This window comes from Pseudopodoces humilis, chromosome 5 (assembly GCF_049639895.1).
Source record: "Pseudopodoces humilis isolate 2021_Gansu_Grassland_sample_001 chromosome 5, ASM4963989v1, whole genome shotgun sequence".
Classification (NCBI taxonomy): Eukaryota; Metazoa; Chordata; class Aves; order Passeriformes; family Paridae; genus Pseudopodoces; species Pseudopodoces humilis.
This window is the reverse complement of record NC_142204.1, coordinates 26,955,662-26,976,093: the sequence shown is the minus strand read 5'-3', so window position 1 is coordinate 26,976,093 and position 20,432 is coordinate 26,955,662. Positions and strand designations below refer to the sequence as shown.

The window sequence follows — 20,432 nt, the reverse complement described above, 5'->3', positions numbered from 1 at the left end:
CAATTCCATTTAATAATGCTACCTGTGTTTCTTCTTTCACTCCTAGCAAGTCAAAAAATGCATTGAATTTAACCATGCACAATCTTATAATAGAATAAAAATTACCTTTGATAGAAAATGGCAAGTACTGAAGCTGAGTGAATAAGAAATCCTGACTGGTCCTCAGATATCTCATTGTTGGACCTGAAGTGTCTGAGCATGCACACAACTGATAGATCACCTGACAATCAAAAACAGTAGATATCCATGTATGGACTTTATTTTTAAAACAAACCAACCACTAAATCAAAAGAAGCATAATACTGTTCTACTGCTCAAACAATATTACCAGTATTTAACAGTAAGTGTTCTGTCAGCTTTCTTCAAAGTTGAACATATTATTTGTAACAGATGTTGAATTATGATACTAAAGGACTACCAGCATGTGGATGACCACAATGGCTATTTGTTCACAACATGACAATAGATGAGCCTGTTTGTTCAGCTCACTTAAAAATGAGTCTTTTTCTGTCTGCATGTCCACCAAGACAGGAAATGTAAAAAATTTTCCCTGCTTCTACAGAATTACCTTTTGCTTTTAATAATGTTTAAAATCCTTTCTAGAGCCCATGGATTTCCAAGCAGATACAAGTGCGTAATCATATGATTCTATGATTTAAGTGCACACATCAGCTACTTTGCATGTCTCTCTAACTCAGCTGTCTCCCCACATGACCCTCTCTGCCACACATATGTACATACGCTCACGGCTACAGAAAAAAGCAGAAGAGAATTTCATTGGCTTAGTCGGAATTTTATGTTATTTGCTGTCATACTACACTTTCAAATTTTTTTTTAAAAATTAAAAATTGGCATATGGACTTAACTGGCAGTGGACTTAAAGGCTGAGCAAAAATACTTAGATTTATTTTTATAAGTATATTCTAATTCCAAGTTTCTGACATGAGTGCAGATCCTTTGATTTCTGTGATGCTACAATATATTATTTTAAACAGAAGAAGGTAAAATAGAAAGAATTCAATGTCTGTAAAAAACTGGCATATTCATTTCAAAAATGAAACCATTATCAGAGTCATCAACCATCTGTGCTCACCAACCAAGAAGCAGCTGATTTTACTTTGAGTCCACTTTCGGTATACGCCAACAGAAAATATGGTGAATACCTGGTAACAGAGTTCTGCAAGATGGGGAGATTCCCGAACTGCTGTAGGCCCATTCCTTGTTTCCGTACCCTTCTCCAGTATGTTCAAAATAGCATGAAGGCAAGTCCGTGGGCAACCCAAGACACCTGGAAAGAGAAAAATAACTTGACATTCTTAATCTTACTTTCCTCCATAGCCAATATATGTCAAGTACACAGAAACCGAGAACCTAAATTGTTCAGATACCCTGTGCTACACAATCCTGCTCCACAGAGCTGCAGCAAAAACATCTGGCAAAGTTTTATCACCATTACTTAATTTCAAAGCAGGAACCATATCTCAGCAAAAACCTAATGAAAATATTTATAGTTGGTCTGCGGGCTTTTGAGATGCTAGTGAATCAATATGAATTCTTGCTTTTACACTTTTAAGCAAAGAGCCATTTGACAATTTCAAAGAACAGCTTTAAAAAATGTAAAAATTTCTGTCTTATTTTACAAATACAACCATTATATGACTAATTCTCCTAAAGGCACCTGATACTGTGACCAAGGGGAATAGGGAAGAGGTTTTAATACTGAAGTTAAAATCCTGTCTTTTTGCATTCTTCCTTTAGCCAATTAAATTGACACAGAAAGAGGTCCTGAAGCAGTAAAAGCATCAATAACCAGAGTTCTTACAGGGGAAATAATCTTCTCTGTTCCAACATGTATAATTTATGCTTTAGCAGGAAATTATTATCTTGAGGTAAATGTCTTAGGGTCATTATTTCTTCACATTATTAACAAGATAATTGAAAGATGTGGGCATGGTCTGTCACACCTTTGAGACAGATTTCCTCATCACTGACCTAACATATGATACCCTGTAAAATTGTGTGCAGATTAGTTACCTGTATTGTGGAACTACTGAATTTCACAATATCTGAAGAAGTAAAATTCAGGTCCTATCTACCCTTCATTTAGAACTATGGAGAACTAAAAACTGCTAAGCCATAGCATCCAATACAAACCTAAAGATAATGAGAAATATTCTTCTGAAAAAATTAAAAGCAAATTACTGAATGTTTCTTCAAACTTGTTTATATAAAACATCCTTCAAAACAGCTGAGAAATAACCTTGTATTTCAGACTGGAAGGGACACCACAACATCTCAACACTAAACTACTGCTAGCTATGATATCAGACCATTGTTCATGCCTTTAGACAGTTTGGTCTTGAAAATTTCCAAACATGAAGACTGCATAACCTCTATAGCCAACTTGCTTCACTGTTCTCTGGCAAGGAAATTTCTCCTCTATCCAAATTGAGCCTCTCTTGTTTTATTTTATGCCCATTGCCTCTCATCTTCCTGCCACACTCCTCTGAAGAGTCTGGTTTTATCCTGTCATTTATGTCTTTGCAGGTGTTCAAAGATTTCTATTAGATCCCCTCAAAGCCTTTCTCTTTTCTAGACTTCCCTCAGCTTCTCCTCAAAGGCTGAGTAATCCAGCTCCTGACCATCTCTGCTAGACTTGCTCAGTCTGTTCTGTAAAATACCAACTAGAAATTGAGGAGGCAAAAAGACACATACTAACACACTATTATTCCCACCAATTCAACTTTATAGCAGCAGGAGTGATATTTCTAAAGTTTGCATATATATATTCATACATAATTAATATATTTATATATTTCTGGCACTAGAATGAAAGTATACATGTTCTGAAAGGTTTTCCTCTGCAACATTCAAGAATAACAATGGTTTTCTTTCCTATAAATAATTTTAAACAGGATTTTGAAGAAGGACAGAACAATAGCCAAGAAGTAGAACTAGTTCAAAGCGATTATATGTTTTTCAGGTTCACATGCTGTCATATGTAGGTACTATTTGGATCATCAAATAAACTTCTTTGTACTAGGGACATAACTACACTGTATTAAACAGTAAATAAATTAATGTTTCACTTCTAAATTATCATTTTCCCGCACAATTCTAATTTCAAGTCTGTTCCAAAATCCAACTTAAACAAAGAAACAAAGAATCAAATCCTAAAGTTGTTTAAATGCTGCATTTGAATATTAATACATCTTTTCATGTAGCTTTTGAGGGTTTGAACAAGGCCTGTTGTTTTATTCTTAAACTGAAGAGGAACTGCTTTTCCCCATGAATTTCCCAATAAATATTCTCAGTGTTGTTAACAGAACTGATTAAATGGCATATCAACCTCTCCTCTTCATACCTGGATCTTGCAAGTTTGTGGTGCTGACAGGTTTCTTCAGTTCAAATCCCAAGAGATACAGAGCTAGGCTGGGAGGACTGCACTCAAGAGAGGTGATAAGGAGATTCAGAATATGGATCCTTGTTTCATGATGGATTTGTGCCCGCTTCTTTTCTGGCTCCAGCTCTTGATTAGGAAAAAAAAAAAAAAAAAAGAAAAAGGAGAAAAAGCAGATATGGTGACTAATTAAGTAAAAAAATCCATCTAATAGAATAATCTTTTGTGTCTTCTAGTTAAATACAAGGATGTTGAGGGATCAATTTATATTACTGCGAAGAGATACAAAAACAAAATTCCAAATTACTGTTAATACAGCTGTAAATAATATATCCAAAGCAATGTTAAATACTTGTCTTCTGAAAACAGACTCAGTTTGGACTTGGCTCATCAAACTGTGCACATATTTTACCAAAAACAGGTGCTTTTCATTCTGTTAAAGGTCCAGTTCCACAGAAAACAGAGGAAGATTGTTTCCTGACTTAAAAGCATTTTTACACTTCTTTCATTAATTTGATTCCATGCAGAAGACAACTGTTCAAGCCATTTTAAGAAGCCTTATACATACCCTCATCTGGATTAATTAATTCTTCTGCATCTTCATTGTCTAAACATTCCACAAATCCAGCCATCAGCTTCTGGCTAACACTCTGTATTCAACAACAGAAGGACGGAAATGAAACCAATTTTAAGAGTACTAAACCAAACATTTTTCATAATTCCCTTCATGTAAGTTGACAGAACTTCTACACAAAAATTATACAGCCTACTTAATAAGCAAGAGTTAAGAGTCACAGCTGTTCTATGAGCAGGTTAGCAATTAGCCAATGAACAGAAAATAAAACATCTACTGATGTTACATATGCTAAATTATTCTCACAGATTGAAGACTATAAAGTCCCTATCTCAAAGAATATTGCCCATTTTCTTCTTGAAAACATTCATGATTTTGTTTTTTTCAATTAATTAAATAATTGTTTTTCCAATGCCACAGTGAAAGATGTTTTATATGTGGGTAGAGATAAAACAAAACACAGTCTTAATGTAGTTGACCTAGAAACCTATCCTTTAAATAAACATTATGAAGCCCCAGTACTTCTCCATTGGTTTGGAGATTCAAAGAATCTTTCAGATTCAAAGAAACAGAGACTTACCTGATCATGAGTGAAATCACCAACTAGTTTTATCTGGATGTTGGAATTATCAGAAATACAGCACAAAATCTTGGCACTTTCAAAAGCGAGTTCAGGATTGCTGTTTCCATGGTAAAGATACCTTTAAAGACACAAGATTATAGCAACAAAGTTGTTGAGAATTTAACTTTTTCAAGATGGTAATGCACAGATAAGACATTGAACAACATTTAGAACTAAAATATTTACAAATCAAATTACATGAGATAACATTAATGCTTCAAACAAAATTTCACTCCATATGAAACACTGAATGGTCCTCCATTGGGACAGATGAGTAGTCTGAGTAGGGATAACAACCTTTCCTGGAATTTTTATCATTCTTTTTATCCACAATCTACATTAAACGCTACTGCATAAATTAAAACAACTGCTAGTAGGCATTTAATACGGTAAATAATGGACAATACTGTAAAACATGGCCAATTACCAAATTCATTTAACTTTCCCACTCTGACAACCAAAGTCTGGGGCAAAATGAAATTATATGCAAGGGAATCATTGATCATAAGGTAGACAGAAAGAAATCATGAGAGGGGGGAAATACAGGAAGAAAAACTATAAATACAGATCCCAATCTTGCAGTATTCAATCACAGATCATACCACCTGTGAAGACATCTTCCCTCACCAAAAAAAGTTTCATGAGATGCTCTATGTAAAGAGGAGCACTGGCTAGTGAAACCAGTGAAAAGATCCAGGATCCAAACACTTCCGTGCCTCCAAAACTCCTCCCTTCTCAGAACTTTGGACATACCTAGCAATATTCACCACGTGATCTGCCTTTTTAGTGCGAGGATTGATTCCTTGAAGCAGTTGCTCCAGTGGTGTGACAATAAGGGAAAGATGGCTCTCCCGCAACAGATCCATAAAAATATTTTCCTTCTGTAGGGTTAAGTTTAGAAGTGCAAGGCAATACTGTACAGCTTTCTCTAAATGCTTCTTCCCTGCAATGCACAAAGAACATGAGAAATAAAAAGGAGCAGCTAAATAAACCACTTTCATAAATGTCATTAATCAAGCCTTTCACCAAGAAAAAAAAACCTGTCAGTTGTTTACCAGTAGGAAAACTTCCCCCAAAACATGATTTTGATTTTTGTATACAAGAGATACAACATCAAGTTACAGATATGCAATATCAGCTTTAAATCCTACTTACTATACATTTTAACTTCAGATGAAAAATCAATTCTAGGCACATACCAGGAAATGGAGCATAAGTATCAAGCTGCTTAACCCCTTCTTCTAGCAAACTAAGGCAAAGTTCCAGCATTGGGGACTCATTCAACAGATGATACATCAAATTGAATCCAGGTGGTTTATATGCTATTATTTCTTCTCCTAAAGACAGAAGGAGTGAAAAAAAAAATAACCTCTAATAAAAACCCCTTCTATTAGTCAAGTTAGCATAAGCTACAAAACATAACAGCCCCCATGATTCTAATCAAAATTCTTTGTACAAAGTCTTCAGAGATTTTCTTTATACAGAAGCCATTGAGGAAATTTTAAGTTTGGGAAGAGTCGTAAAGGCAATTGCCATTACTTTCCAGTATCTAATAGCACAATTTCAAATTTAATCCCAGGCAGATCTGATCATAAAGAAACTGGAAAAAGGCTACACCCCCCCCCAACCATGCACAAAGATCCTGAATGAGGGAAAAAGCATTTCCAGAAGTCAAAGAGAATGTCCACCAAACCCCTGATCCTCACAGAGAAGGGATAAACTCCAAAATTGTAACAACGTATGCAAAAATGAAACTACTAGCCTAAAATTCAAAGACCTTCATGATATGAAATAAAAGAAGACTAATGCTTCTAATTTATCTAGGCTCTTCATAAACTGTGGTAGATGAAAGAAGGAAAACAGTAAGAATCTTTTTTAACACTCAAGTGAGAACAAGGGTACAGTTTCTTTTGGCATCAGCTTTAAAAATGCCCTTCTTCCATTGATTCCATGTGTGCCACTCCATCACACACCAACAGTGTGGAGCCACACACTGAATCTGTTAAAAAGATGCATCTACTCAAAACTAGATTAACCCACTTCTTAACTCACCATGGAACCCACAAATAATGATACAAGTTGAAGGATAGCTGAGGACAGGCTGAAGGTAACAAATTCTCTGAGCTAGTTATGCTGCCAAGTACTCTTTGTCAAAGTATGAGGCACAGAGGCCTTCCAACTCTAATTCAATTAGAAAACAACTCTCGCAGCATTGCTACAAGAAAATCCACAGGCATCAGGATGAATTCATTATAGGAAACTTTGTTTCAAGAAAAAAAAATCAGAGCCCAAATAAGCCTTAGATTTCCTATAATGAGGCAACTGTAATCTACTTTAGCCTTTTAAAGAATAGTTGTTCAGAATTAAATTACTTCAGGTCACAATTCCGCTGCTACTGTCTGCTTTCAATAATTCATGTATCAGTAATACTAATAGTAAAGGTTATCTCAAATACAATGACAACTTTAAATTAACCCTACAAATAGTGGTAATTCAGAAATAGACCGAAGAAGTCCAGAGGAAAAAGCCAAAACCGAGGTGCTGTTCTAGTATCAAATGTTGCTCTTCAACCAAATCAGAAATGAAAGAGACAGAAGTTATTCTCCTTGCAGAGACAGGGAAGTAGAAAATAGTGTACACGAAAACCTACTGAGTCAGCAATGCACATCTTGATACTATGTGGAATTTTTTTTTACATTTTCCTAATTTAAAGTCTTCTTCTAGCTTTCCACCAGCTTATTTGCAATATTAAACAAAATCCCATGATAGAGGCAACAGAGCAAAACAAGCTAGAATTCTGTTTGTCAATGAATAAGTGAACAAGTTAACCTTGTAACTCCACATATTGGTCCACAAAATCTTCAAGTTGAGGTTCGTAGTCCCGCAATAATTTGTAAAACACTTCCAGAACTACCTCAGCTACTTCCCACTGCAAATAATGAAAAACAAATCATACAGAGATTCAGACTGGTACTGAAGCAACAAGGCCAAGATGAGAAAGAACACAACACACAGTGCAGCGATACACTTGATTAGAATTAGAGTTCGTATTTCAAAATTAGATAGTCATGCCAACAACACTATACTTCATCATATCAAATCATTTGAAAGTCTAAGCTTTCCTTCTTAAGTGAAATGGAACACTGAAACAGATTTATTACCTGTTTTAGGCTCTATTATACAATATACATGTCAGGATATTGTAACTATAAGCAATGAATAGTTTTTATTAATTAATTTATTAATTAAAATATTAATTTTATTATTTATTTAATTATAAGCATAAATAGTCTTTATTAGGTACACAGCTAAGAATAGACCAGGAATAACCAGCTTCCAGGATACAGTTTAGCATGTGCTTTCAACCACAAGTATTGTAAAACAAAGCCAAATTGCTTAGCAAGTCAGAAATATTTCCTGAGGTAACATTGAGAAAAGGACAAATCTGACTTGTAGATTTGGGCATGTTGTGTTCAGAAGTCACTAGCCATGTAGTAGACTTGCAGAATCCTGTACAGCAAATTGAAATTTAGGAATAAAATCTTCTTTTCTAAAAGATACTTGATACAGGCTCCTGATCCTGACCCATGAGTTGAAATATTAGCTGTTAACAGAATCAAAACACTATCAAGTGCTCTAGGTTACTTTTACTGCATCAAACTTGCACAGCTTTCTCAAACAGATCTAAGCCACATCAACACCTATATCCTAAGAAAAAACATATTTTCAAACAAAAATTACCTTTTCAGCAGCTCTCCGGTAAGCTCTGGTGCGGAATCGGAGAAACACAGAATCCCTGAGGAACTGGAGATAGGGATCAAAGCCTGGAGGGCGGAGACCTGCTCCCAAGTTAGCTGGGAATGAACTCTCCACCAGTGTGCTGATGAGTCGACAGAAGGCTCGAGTTAAAGGATATTCCTCACATCGGGACTCGATCTCATTCAATTCAACCTTCCCAGGAGGTCAGCAAAAAGAGGAGGAGACAAATCACAGATTTTGTGGGAGGAAGAAACATGTTAGAAATAATATAATAGCATCATCTGTTGATTACTTCACAGCGAATCAACTTAGCACCTTTTCTGTCTACAGTACAGCACAAACAGAGCAAAAGCAACAAAGCATCAGTATTGTTATTTCAGTTCAGCAGCACACATTCATTCCTTTCTGAGCTACTAGAAGATACACCTCAACATTTACCTACTTTGCTTTTACTGTTGTTAGAAGTAAAGTGAGCTGTACCAAGACATAACAAAAGTGAGTCCAATTTAGGCAAATCTTAGTATGAAGCGTTCATGAGGAATTTGAGGATTTTGATGCTGTTCTGTTACTAGTATAAAGCTGAACTAAATGTAAATACAGATAAAATTTTCCAGAAATTACAAGCAGGCTTGAAAATAAATTACAAAGCAGTGAAACAACGGTATCTATTAGAAAAGTTTCCCATGGACACAGAAGGAGAGGCAGTCTCTGCAAGTGCTTCCCAAATGCATACACAGATGATCAGAGAGGCTGCCTAGGTACAGAGACTCTCTTACCTCAATACCAATTGCTTGTCTCTGGCCTGGACTTCTCACAGTTTGTAATATCTTCATAACAGAAAGAGAAATGAAAACAGACCAACACATTTCAGATAATCAAAGTGCATCTTCATCATTTTTATCAGGAGTAAAAAAAGATACTCATCACATTTTAGATCTAAGAAGAGGTTTTTCTAAATCCATTTAAAGGATAAAAAGCCAAGATTTTTCTGTCTGTGAGGCTGGATTATGTTTGACACTTGCATGCTTCCAGCTTTACATCCTCCAAGATCTGTATCACCTTTTTACATAAATTATTTTTATCTTACATTGGGTAGGGGAAAGCCATTTCCTTCATTATCTCTTACAACAGTATATTTTAAGAAATACCATAAATTAGGAAGCAAAGGTGATGAGATGTCATTATTGTCAGGATCTCTTATTAGCAACTAAAAATAAGGGAGCAATTACACTGTTACTAGGACTGTTAGGAAACTTATACTGATGTAAAATAAGGACAGCCAATGACATTTCTGAGGCAGTACTGTCATTCTCAGAATTAGTCCAAAAAATTAATTAAGTGAAAAAAAATATATTCAACAATGGCAAAAAGAAAATTCAGGAGGAAATGCAATACTATTTCATACGTACTACTGGCAGTTTCAACAAACTAGGATGCTACAGTTCCAAGGACTGAAAATCCTAAAATACCTGTGTATATTCCAGGGATTGCCAGAGTGAAGCAGCTATTTCAGGAGATCTTCCAAAAGCAGTAAGAGTTTCTAATAGCTCTGCTTTCAAAACAGGAGGAATGCTGCACTGCAGGAGTCCCAAGATGACCACTACTGGTGTCCACTGTGGGTGCTCACAAAGAGCCAAGCGAGCATTCTCACTCTACGGAGTTCAACAGAAAACAGAACTGCACATTGCAATAATCTCTAATTCACAGTTCAGTACCAAAGACTCTGCTTTGTACTTGAAGGTATGCAAAATATCAAAAGAATAGTAGACAATTCCAAAGCAAATAATTTTTGTTAAACAAAAAGCTGAGTATAAAGACTTACAAGTACTAAAATTGTGCCTATCCACACAGAAAAATTCTTTGGATAATATAAGCTTCTTATAACAGCCCACTTTTTTTTTACTACACACACATTCACAGGATTAGTGTTTAAGTACTTACACTCTAGCAGCTCCTTCAAGCATGGGTAGGTAGAGGGACTTTTATTAGCATTTCTATTACATACATCCTATATATTCCTATGTATATATTTCTATGAACTCACACTGCATTTGGACATTTACTAAGAACTTACATCAATTTGTTTCAGTCTAAGAACAGGATCATCACTCATGTAAGCTCACTATGGACTCTGAGATGAACCACTGACAGGAACAAACCTCTAGCCTCATCAAATGGTAATTCCTTGAATCCTTAGAACAAATTTATCTTCATCCCAGATTGCTATTTGATGATGCCGTGAAATATTAGTTTTAAGAGTTCACTTTTTCTCCATGCACATCCAATGCTGACATTACAGCCAAAATAGGATCACCCCATTATCATTACCACCAAAGATGACTTTTAGTTTCACTGACCTGTGTTGTGTTTGTGCCAGCAAAATCAAGGCTATCTCGCTGTATTACAGAACCTTTAGGCTGCAAAGTCTGGTGGGTACTTAAGAGCAGAATTCTACACTATTCAGAATTACACAGACAATTTACAATACAAAATTAAGCACTGCAATTTTATTCTTTTGGAATTCTCTTCCAGTCAATTCATTCAAAACATTTTACACCTTTGGTTTAGGGACATTTTAAATCATAACCCTGGAGGCAAGTTTCACAGCTGATCACATTCCTTTTGAATTCAACTATTACTTTTGCTTTTTCAAACTCATAAATAAAGGCAGAGAACTTTCCTACTCCCTAGTGATTTATTGTGAATATACCTCACACTTCTGAAAGACATCTCCATTACCACCACCAGAGTTAAGGAAGCAAGAAAATCAGCAATACCAACAACACAGGAAAAGGCATCATCTCTTTCTGCTTCACCTACACCTTCAGTGTTTGGTCATTACGGTTACTCCTGATGCTTTCCATACTTTTGGAGGTCACTAATAAAATGACCACTGCTGGATAAATTTTCCTTACATACTTTTTTGGTCAAGAAGAACTTCAGAGCTGAATGATGACGATTTGAAAGGGAAAAAAGGTATTAACAAAGAAAACCAAGTAAAAGGTTACTTACCCAATTGACAATAACAGTGGTCAGCTGTAAAAACGCAATTAATCCATCCTGTTCTTTCTGCGTGATGCCTCGGAGAGGCAGGTGACGGTACTGGACACTGTCTGCACTTGGCAAGTCTTTCCTTAAGTGCTCATGATAAAGCATCAGAGAGTGGAAGAAATGCTCCCAGGAGACAGGACTGCCACCTGCTCCTTGGATGTTTTCCGCTAGAAAAACGATCAACAGGTGACAAAATTTTCTTTCTACTCTTTCACAGGGTGAAAAGCAGGGTAGCTAAAACTAAAAGGAAAACATTCCTATGTAAAGGAAAAAGTAAAGTTCAAAGGAAAGTTATTGTATCCAAAATTAATCACTTGGGTTTGGGAATTTTTGCTTGTTTATGTTTTTTTTGAGACAGAAAGGTGCCAATACAAAGAACTAGTATAAAGTTTTATGAATTGGAATCTTTGCAGTAGTATTTGTATCTTTGAAGTAGGGTTTTTTTTTCCTATAATTTGACCAATGCAAAATGAATGCAAAACACAGGACTGGCCAGCATCTCTTACTTTGAGAATGTGCTATTATATTACATGTATGAAAAAATTCTAACTGAACAAAGTGCTTCTCAACAAAGTTAGCTCAGGAAAGTTACATTGTATATTTTGTAAATACAGCTAATTTTAAGACATTACTCATTTTTTGTTTTATAATAAGAATACTGACAATCGCACTTCTTATGGTGTTAAGACAGGTTTTTTTTTTTTAAAACAAACATTATTTCACTAAGTGAATTGCTTGCTAAGGTGCTCAAACATCTAATTATCTGTCAGGTCAGGGTTTTTTTTTCAGATTACAGTTCCAAGTAAAGCCTTCCAATTTCATCTTTATACTAATAATGAAATGTTAAAAGTATGAAACCACAATCCATCTCAAATGAGTCCTCGCACTTTTCGAAAGAAAAGGAGTTGAGAAAGAGCTGAAGTGTCACTTCTCTTACCATGACTACTGCCATTGACTTTTAGCAAACTAAAGCAGTAATGAGCACACTGAGGCCCACTAGCCAGTCCCCGCAGCATTTTCAAATATGGGATGTAAATTGTGGAAGGAAGTAGATCTCCCATTTGCCTAACAAACTTTGACAAGACAACCTAGAACAAATAAAGATCAGTGTTTAAAAAAAAAAAAAAAGGTAAATCTGAGTATTATTAGGAAAACATTAGGCAATAAAAGTTAGAAAACAGATTCTAACGTAATCAGGGTGGGGTAGACAAGTTCCTTTGTAGACTGGCCTATTCAGTCAGACATGTTTGAAAGAGAAACTAAACAAAATAACTCATGTAACTGCAAAATGCATTAATTTTCCAACCTTATATTTCTAGGGATAAAATTTACTTCAGCTCCCAAATGTTCCACAGGAGGATTATTAGCACATTTCACAGTGCAAGTGAAGAATTCAATGTGCTTGTCATATACCTGAACAGTGACACACACACAGTGGTTCCTTTCAGGGTCATATTAGGCTGCTTTCAGATTGCACCCGGCCCTAATTTAAGTTGCCAGTATTCTGGGTGGGTCTTGGGATGTGTCTGATTTGTCTCATGCAAGGTTTTGCCTAGCACTGCACAGTCCTTCAAGAAGCATTGAGGGCTGACAGCACCCCAGGTATCCAAAGAGTTTTTGGAATGTCTGCTTTATCTGCTTAGATTGTTTCTTCATTCCAGTTTTAAGTTCTGTCTCTTACAGACTATAATTTTTGGACTTTAAATAGTTAAAGAATTCTCAAGACTTTTTACCCCTAAAATACTATCAACTGCAGTTAATAAAGTTGGGGTTTTTTAACTGTTTAGGAATCTAACTTCTCAGTTACATGAAAAAGGCATGCAGAAGTCATCAGACAAAAAACACAAGAGAGCTATCAGAATCCATTTAGCAACTGTAACAAATTAAACCTAAACAACATTTTCACAGAGGTTTGTCAGTACTCCTTCTTGGTAAGTTTATTGACAACCATGAATGAGCAGTAGCTCATTTTAGGGCAAGCAACAAAAAACATGCCATGCAGATCAGAATACATGCAAATCAGTCATTGAATAAAGGTATGGTAGTCTTAGAGGCTATCTGTAGTAAGGACACAAAAAAAATTGTTGCTTGAGGTTTTTCTGTTATTTTGGTTATTTTGGTTTCCAATTACTAGTAATTACTCAAGAAAATCAAGATAACCTGGCGCTGAGGAGGTCGCTGGTGAGCTACTCCAAGGTAGGAGCCCATGATGGTGGATGTCTGCAGCGGCTCCGACGGACACCAGTACTCATGGGCAAGTTCCAGATTAAAGGGGTCTTTCCTATACAACTCAGCAATCTGTCAGAAAAAGGAAGATGCTAGAAAAGTATCAACTCCAGGAAGAAAAAACAATTACTTCAAGAACAAGCATTGCTTCTAGATTAGGCGAAACATTGCAGGGCTGGTGTTCTAGTTCTTAAAACTTCCTGAAAATTACAGCTTCTAAATAATAGTATTGGAACTAGTGACAGCCAGCAAAATTCAAAATGCACATATCAGTGAAAATGTAATAACTTTCTATTTAATTATTATGGATTAAATCACTGCTAAAAGACCCGATGTCATTTCTCCTTAAACAACCATACGCCTACATTTATATATTAATTTTACAAGTTAGCTGGTATCATAATTAGAAATCTTACCTGCTTCCTGAACATACAAATTTCTCACAGCAATTTTTTCTAGTTCCTCGTTTAAGTTAACTAGATCTATCTGAGCTGTTTAAGAAAGCATTTCACTACAAATTTTCCTGATAATGTCCTATAACTTAAAGGAGTATCTTTGGGAAAGATAGTACTACAAATTTTTAATTTACCAGAAAATATAAAACACTTCAGTTCAACATGCAAATCTGTTTTTCAACATGGATTTTTCTGAAAGTGCAGTTAAGTAACAGTAATAACTAATATTTAAATAAATATAATTATATTTATTTCCATTTTATTTTATTTGGATTTTCTTTATTTTATTAGAAATATGACAGAAAACTCTTTCTTTAAAATGTACACTTATGGTTAAAACTCTACTGAAATAAGGGAATTTGTAATTCCACCAGCCTTGATGGAGTCACTTTACAGACCCTACTCTACAGCAAATACAAAACAGTCTTCCACAACTATCATTGCAAATATATCAGCATGAGAATTATTTAAACATTTAAACTGTTTATCAGAGTATTTGTCAACAGCGGGTTAAAACCTCTAAAAGCTTCAAACATAAGAAGCAATGCAGTATTTGCTTACTAAGAAATAAAAAACACCATGACATTAACATCAGAAACCAAGGCAGTAAATTAATCCCTTTATATAAAAAAATTATAGAAAAGCATTTGTACTTAAGAGAAAAAAAAATCATCCCAAAAGGGAAAGATCCATGACCCATATGGAATCATTCAGATACGAGTTTTCAGATGACAAACAAAAGTCACAATCATTATTTGTCACAGTAATTTACAAGAAAATAAGGCTTACTAGAAGCATTAAATGCTCCAGATCTCTTCGAAGGGAAATAGGTGGCTCGTTACCCATCTGAATACTCATGTGGATCATGCGAGCATCTTCATCAGCACGATTTCTCAGTTGTTTTACCTGCAGGATTTATGAAGTGGAAAAAGAAACAGTGGTCTATATTTAGCTAAGAACAAAATAGAACAGAAATAATTGAATTGTCTATATGGCATATTAAAACTAAGAAGGCAAATGTACTCGCACAAACATGACAAGAATATTAAATTTTCTATTTTTTCAAACCTCTCTCCCCAGCAAGAGCTTGCACTCAAAGTTATAGCCAACCACTTGCTTACTGCCAAAGCCCTCAGTGCATAGCAAAAGCCCTGAACTTACATCATGGGACTTTTTCCTGACTGCACCAGATATTTTGGTTTGGCTCCAAAAGGTGGATCCTTTTCCTCCTTTTAACTTAAAAGCTAGACAGCTTAGTTTCAGAGAATGCTAGACCATTATTCACAAGGAGTGAAAAGAAACATATAATACAAATGCAAACATGAATGCAAAATATGGATTCCTGTATACAGATCCCTGGATTGTACCCTTCTTCACCATTAAAGACTACTTCTACTTGCAGCTCCTTTAGGACTTGGAAAGTTCTGAACTGATGCAGCTTTGCAGCTACTCTGTCCCAGCCAGAAGCATTATCACATGTCAAGAAACACTACTTGGAAAAACAAGAGGGAAGAGCAAGAAGAATGGCAGCAATTTTTAAAAAAAATTAGCCATTTAATCAACATCCTAAACATCTTTGTGTTGAAAAAGCTAATTACTAAACAAAAAACAGCTGACAATTAAATTTTTGAATTTAATTTTAAATTCAAAAAGCTTTTGACATGAGACCACAACAGAGACTTACAGAAAGCAAACAGACATGAGATTAAAGGGCTTGTTAAATATTAAGGAGACACTGAAGAACAAGAAACAGAAGTAAGCAATCAATTCAACTCATAAAAAAATAAAACATGTTGACAGTCAATAGAGACTAGTTCATGGTCTATAATATATTTCAATGTGCAAATCTGAATGAGCAGAAAAATTGTGTCTCATTGAGAAAAAATAGTTTAAAAATAATAACAAGAAAAAATTATTAAAAGCTAGAAATAACTGTGGAAAGGGTCAAAGCAAACTAGCTAAATCAAACTGAACAAGAAAAAACCTGATGTTTATAAATTAAATAATTATTTGAGGTACTAAAGCTAATTATCAAGTTCTGAACAAATATAATGCAGGCAACCAAAAGATTTACCCAAATCATCATTGGCAAGCAGCATAAATGCTAAAACTATGCAGAAGAATTAATTAAAATGCTGACTTCGAGACTTAAATAAAACTGAACTAAGGATATATACATAAAGCAAAACAAAGATCCTGCAAACATACACTTCTTTTTACCTCAACTCTGAGATTCAGTAGAAATAGCTGTGGACATAAGCCAACTACATCGGCAGTTAAGACAACAAGTTGCCTTGTAGGGCTATACCCCAATTGTGTACTAACAATTTCCTGTGAAACAACTAGTACTGGCCTACATCAAATTAGAATACAAGTCAATAGTCTGATTTTGTCTTACATCCTGTATTACAAAATCCTGCTTGTAATGAACACCTCTCTTTGTCTTCAGGCATTAGCTACAACCAACTGGAAATCTGAGCCAAAGCAAAAAAAACCAAAAAACAAAACAAAACAAAACAAAACACAACCAAAAAAACCAAAAAACCAAAACCAACCAACCAAACACACAAAAAAAACCACAGACCCAGCGTAAAATGGAATTTCAGCATTCATTTAAATTTTAATCATGTAAAACAAACACTATACCACCATAAAAGCTGGTTTTGCAAATCCCACCACACTGAAGTGTTTTAAAAACCACCTTCTACTTCAGTGTGGAAAACAAACCCTGAACATTACGGCTTCTATAAAGTGAACAAGTTTTCTGAAGTGCAGGACCTCAAGCTGAGCACCATGTCTGAATCTCAGTGCTACCTCATCCAAGTAACAGAAATACAGAAGAGCTGCCCACATTTCTCAGCATGTGCTATTCACACAAACAACTTACTTTCATTGGCATGAGTGCAAGGAAGTCCGTGACAAGGTTATGGATTTTGCGAATGTAAAATTCCTCTTGGTAGAAATTTTCAGATGCCACAACAGATTCAGTCAGGAACAGGAAAACATAATCAGCAATTGCTAGCTCTGCCATTGCCTCGTCTGCCTCAGTGAATTCTGCTAGAGCTGGGCAACAAAATTCACAAAAGAACTAAATAACAATCTGCTAACAAATACATGTATTTCAGGATACACAGCTGACATGCAAATTTCCATGCTTCTATCAATTCTGTTTTTTCTCCTGTACAGGAGAATTAGACGGAAAAAAAGATAAATTAATGGCAGATGATGACCTCAACTTTCTATTTTAATTAATGTTACAGTGCATATCCATTTACCCCCCAAAAAAAAGGCAGCCAACCAAAAATCACAAATCAACCTTAATTAAACATTAATTATAATGTTTGCATTTTCTTTATTAGATATTTTGGAGCAGACTCAATTTTGACATAGTAGAAAGCTAGAAGGTTTGTGAGGTTCAGAGAGGAAAATAGAAAATTATGAATAGATTCATCATCAAGATACTGAGGTCTAATATCTACAGACCTAAAAAAACACAATCAATAATCTATTCTGGATTTAAGCATTCAAATGATACTAAAGCTGAAAACTAAACCCTTGAATTTTCCAGTACATTAAAATCTCTTTCACTTCAATGAGACAACTATTACTGTCTAGTGAATAATTACTTCTACACCTGTGTACATTTCAGAGCAATTCAATTCACTACAACCAAACTCACATAGAAAAAGTTTTAAAGAAGTGTTATTGGTAATTTTATCACAAAGGAAAATAACCACACTTCAGAAAGGTAATAGATCCTTTGACTTACACCACTTGCAAGCTCTGAATACTAATATGCAGCTAGTGAACTTCAGGGTAATTTACCTGTCACATCAGAGAACTGGGATATTCCTCGCAGTGTCAGTGCCCAGGCTAATCTAACAGTAGCTTGCAGGCCTGGTAATTTCCAGGGCTGAGACTCCTGAAGCCGAGTGTGGATCGTTGCTATGTACTGTCTTTCTGCTAGCAGAGGGAGACGGTGCATCAAGTCTTCAACAACAATAACACAAAACCAATACTCAGTAAACAAACGTGAAAAAGTGCATGCAAAATCCTGCCAATTTGTTACTGATCAATAACAAAATTGCTCAAACAACAGTTTGTCCATCTGTACAATAAAACTTCTGGGAAAGCTGCCAGCATTACCTTCACGATCCTCTGCCCCTTGTTCCAGAAAGCTGACATCAAAGCAGTAGAGGAGAGCCATGAGAAGAGACAAGTTCACACCATCCAACGAGCCATCAGCTTCCACTGTTACCTTCTCCAGGTAACTTATGAGGATTAGAGTGTCATCCTTACTCAGGGGGGACTGACAGGTCCAGACAAAGAGACTTTCAGCCAAGGACTGTCGGCATTCTTTAATGAGATCAGAAACCTTTACAAGACAAACAAAAAAAAAAACAACCCAGTGAATATACTTATTCTGGTAACATGTTCAACTTGCCCTTCTCAGTCAATCATGATGACTGGCTTAAACTAAAAATCACTCTAAAGACAGCAGCTACAGAAAGTGTTGGGTTTATTTGCTAAACAACAAAAGGACACTTCTGCTTGTTAATTGCATTTATATTCCCATGTATTTGATGAGAGGTGTGAGTAGATACCTGGGAATATGACTAGACACAAATCAGCATCCCTGTCAAGGTCGGGAGACATCAATCTACATAAAATTTACACAGCTGTAAATGTATCACACAGAAGTCACATTCCCTGTCTCTGATTACACAACTGCACTGGCAGTTACCCCAGATACAATCAGCCTCCTCCTTGCCACAAAAAATGAATCTTAAGGTGAAACTAAGGTAAATTAAGGTTATTTAAGATAAATGAAAAAGATATTCCTTCCATAGTTTCTAGATTCATAGCAGAAGTGTAAGACTAGTTCTTTATTCAGGGGAAAATAAATTGATTTATTATTACACAGAATGATTTTTAGGCAAATCACCCATTAGAAAGGAATTCTAAAATTGAAACAATAATGTTTAAAATCTTTCTGTTAGAAAAATTATGCTGCAGTTAGTCACAGTGTCAATTAAGTTCAAGAATGACAAAGATTACAATGTATTTTCAAGCAATTTTCACTTTACTATTAGAAATGCTTCTGTTCCTATTAAAACAATTGGATTATTAAGAGAATTATTCACCTGATTCAACTTGGTTTCAATCTGTTTTAGTACTTCATGAATTAGTTCATTTTTCTTATGCCAATAGTGCAGATAATGGTAGTGCTGATAATTTAAAATACAGACTTCAGCATTTAAAAAAAGAAAAAATTTACACAGTGTAAACATTAGGCTCAGATTTTATCTGTTACAATTCTTCACTAAAAATAAGGCATGCCCTAGCACCTGAGAGCATCAGCAAAACAGAAATGCAGGAAGCAACGTGAATCCCATACTGATATTGCACAAGCTGTGGCACAGTGATCTCAGACAGTAGCAGACTTTGTGCAAAGGCAAAGGACACTTTGCAGTCTAACTCTATCCTAATGTGTTCAGTAATACAGAAGAATATCCATGCTCGGTGAATTTTACCTCTTTGCGATGTTTCTCACTGCCCAATCCTCGCTCTCTCTGGAGTTTATCAAATTCATTGTTCAAATCAATGTGAGACACAAGTGTAAGGATCTTCTGAGTCAAACCCTGCTCCATTAGGTCATCTGTAAAGCGTGTTGTCATGGAAATTAACTCTTGACTATAATGGGAAGAATATAAATTTAACAATTAATCATAGTTTTCCAGTCACAAACATGTCTAAAATAATGAATCTCATAAAATGTATTTGATTACAACAAAACATACAAATAAATTATATACAGAGAGCAACAAAATGTGCATCACTAATCAGTATGCACTGCCCTCTCAAAACATGATGCTGAATGGATAGTCTTTAGGTAGCTGTAGGTTCAAGAACATAGAATATAACAATACAACAGGGATAAGCTCAGTAAGATTTCTATTAAAAGGAAAAAGTATTATATCCAAGACCCACGTAACTCACAAGCTCATAGGCTCTTTCTTACTAGTAAATGCAATTGTCCAGATACTGCACTCAGAATTTGTATTTACACTAGAATATATTTTTTCATCTTTCCCTGCTTTCAACTTGGAAGCAAGCAGTGTGCACTGCTTTCTTTTTCAAGGCAAAAAAAAACCTAGCATTTGATGTTCACCAGTAGATAGTACATTCCTTTTAAGTAAAGGCAGGAGCACAATTCCCTTTTACAGTACACAGAAAGTCAGAACACAGCAGGGCTCTCAAATACTGAGCAATCAGCACTAGTTAGAGCAACAATGACTGGGAGAGCGTCTGAAGTAAAATACTGCCAAAAGGTGAAGTAGCGTG

General features: G+C 35.4%; 1 protein-coding gene across 1 annotated transcript in view; it reads right to left on the bottom strand.

The window, feature by feature from the left end:
* The window catches only part of NUP205 (nucleoporin 205), a 45,376-nt gene that overhangs the window by 19,235 nt on the left and 5,709 nt on the right, over nucleotides 1-20,432 (bottom strand). Inside the window, exons 5-23 of the mRNA XM_014249021.2 lie at nucleotides 19,622-19,781; nucleotides 18,234-18,462; nucleotides 17,913-18,077; nucleotides 16,975-17,150; nucleotides 14,877-14,993; nucleotides 13,567-13,704; nucleotides 12,344-12,494; nucleotides 11,368-11,573; nucleotides 9,825-10,007; nucleotides 9,132-9,182; nucleotides 8,338-8,547; nucleotides 7,426-7,525; nucleotides 5,796-5,933; nucleotides 5,350-5,539; nucleotides 4,555-4,675; nucleotides 3,969-4,050; nucleotides 3,365-3,529; nucleotides 1,164-1,288; nucleotides 106-220 (exon numbers count right to left, since the gene is read on the bottom strand). Coding sequence (XP_014104496.2) covers nucleotides 106-220; nucleotides 1,164-1,288; nucleotides 3,365-3,529; nucleotides 3,969-4,050; nucleotides 4,555-4,675; nucleotides 5,350-5,539; nucleotides 5,796-5,933; nucleotides 7,426-7,525; nucleotides 8,338-8,547; nucleotides 9,132-9,182; nucleotides 9,825-10,007; nucleotides 11,368-11,573; nucleotides 12,344-12,494; nucleotides 13,567-13,704; nucleotides 14,877-14,993; nucleotides 16,975-17,150; nucleotides 17,913-18,077; nucleotides 18,234-18,462; nucleotides 19,622-19,781 — 2,822 coding nt within the window. The remainder of the gene's footprint in view (nucleotides 1-105; nucleotides 221-1,163; nucleotides 1,289-3,364; nucleotides 3,530-3,968; nucleotides 4,051-4,554; nucleotides 4,676-5,349; nucleotides 5,540-5,795; nucleotides 5,934-7,425; nucleotides 7,526-8,337; nucleotides 8,548-9,131; nucleotides 9,183-9,824; nucleotides 10,008-11,367; nucleotides 11,574-12,343; nucleotides 12,495-13,566; nucleotides 13,705-14,876; nucleotides 14,994-16,974; nucleotides 17,151-17,912; nucleotides 18,078-18,233; nucleotides 18,463-19,621; nucleotides 19,782-20,432) is intronic.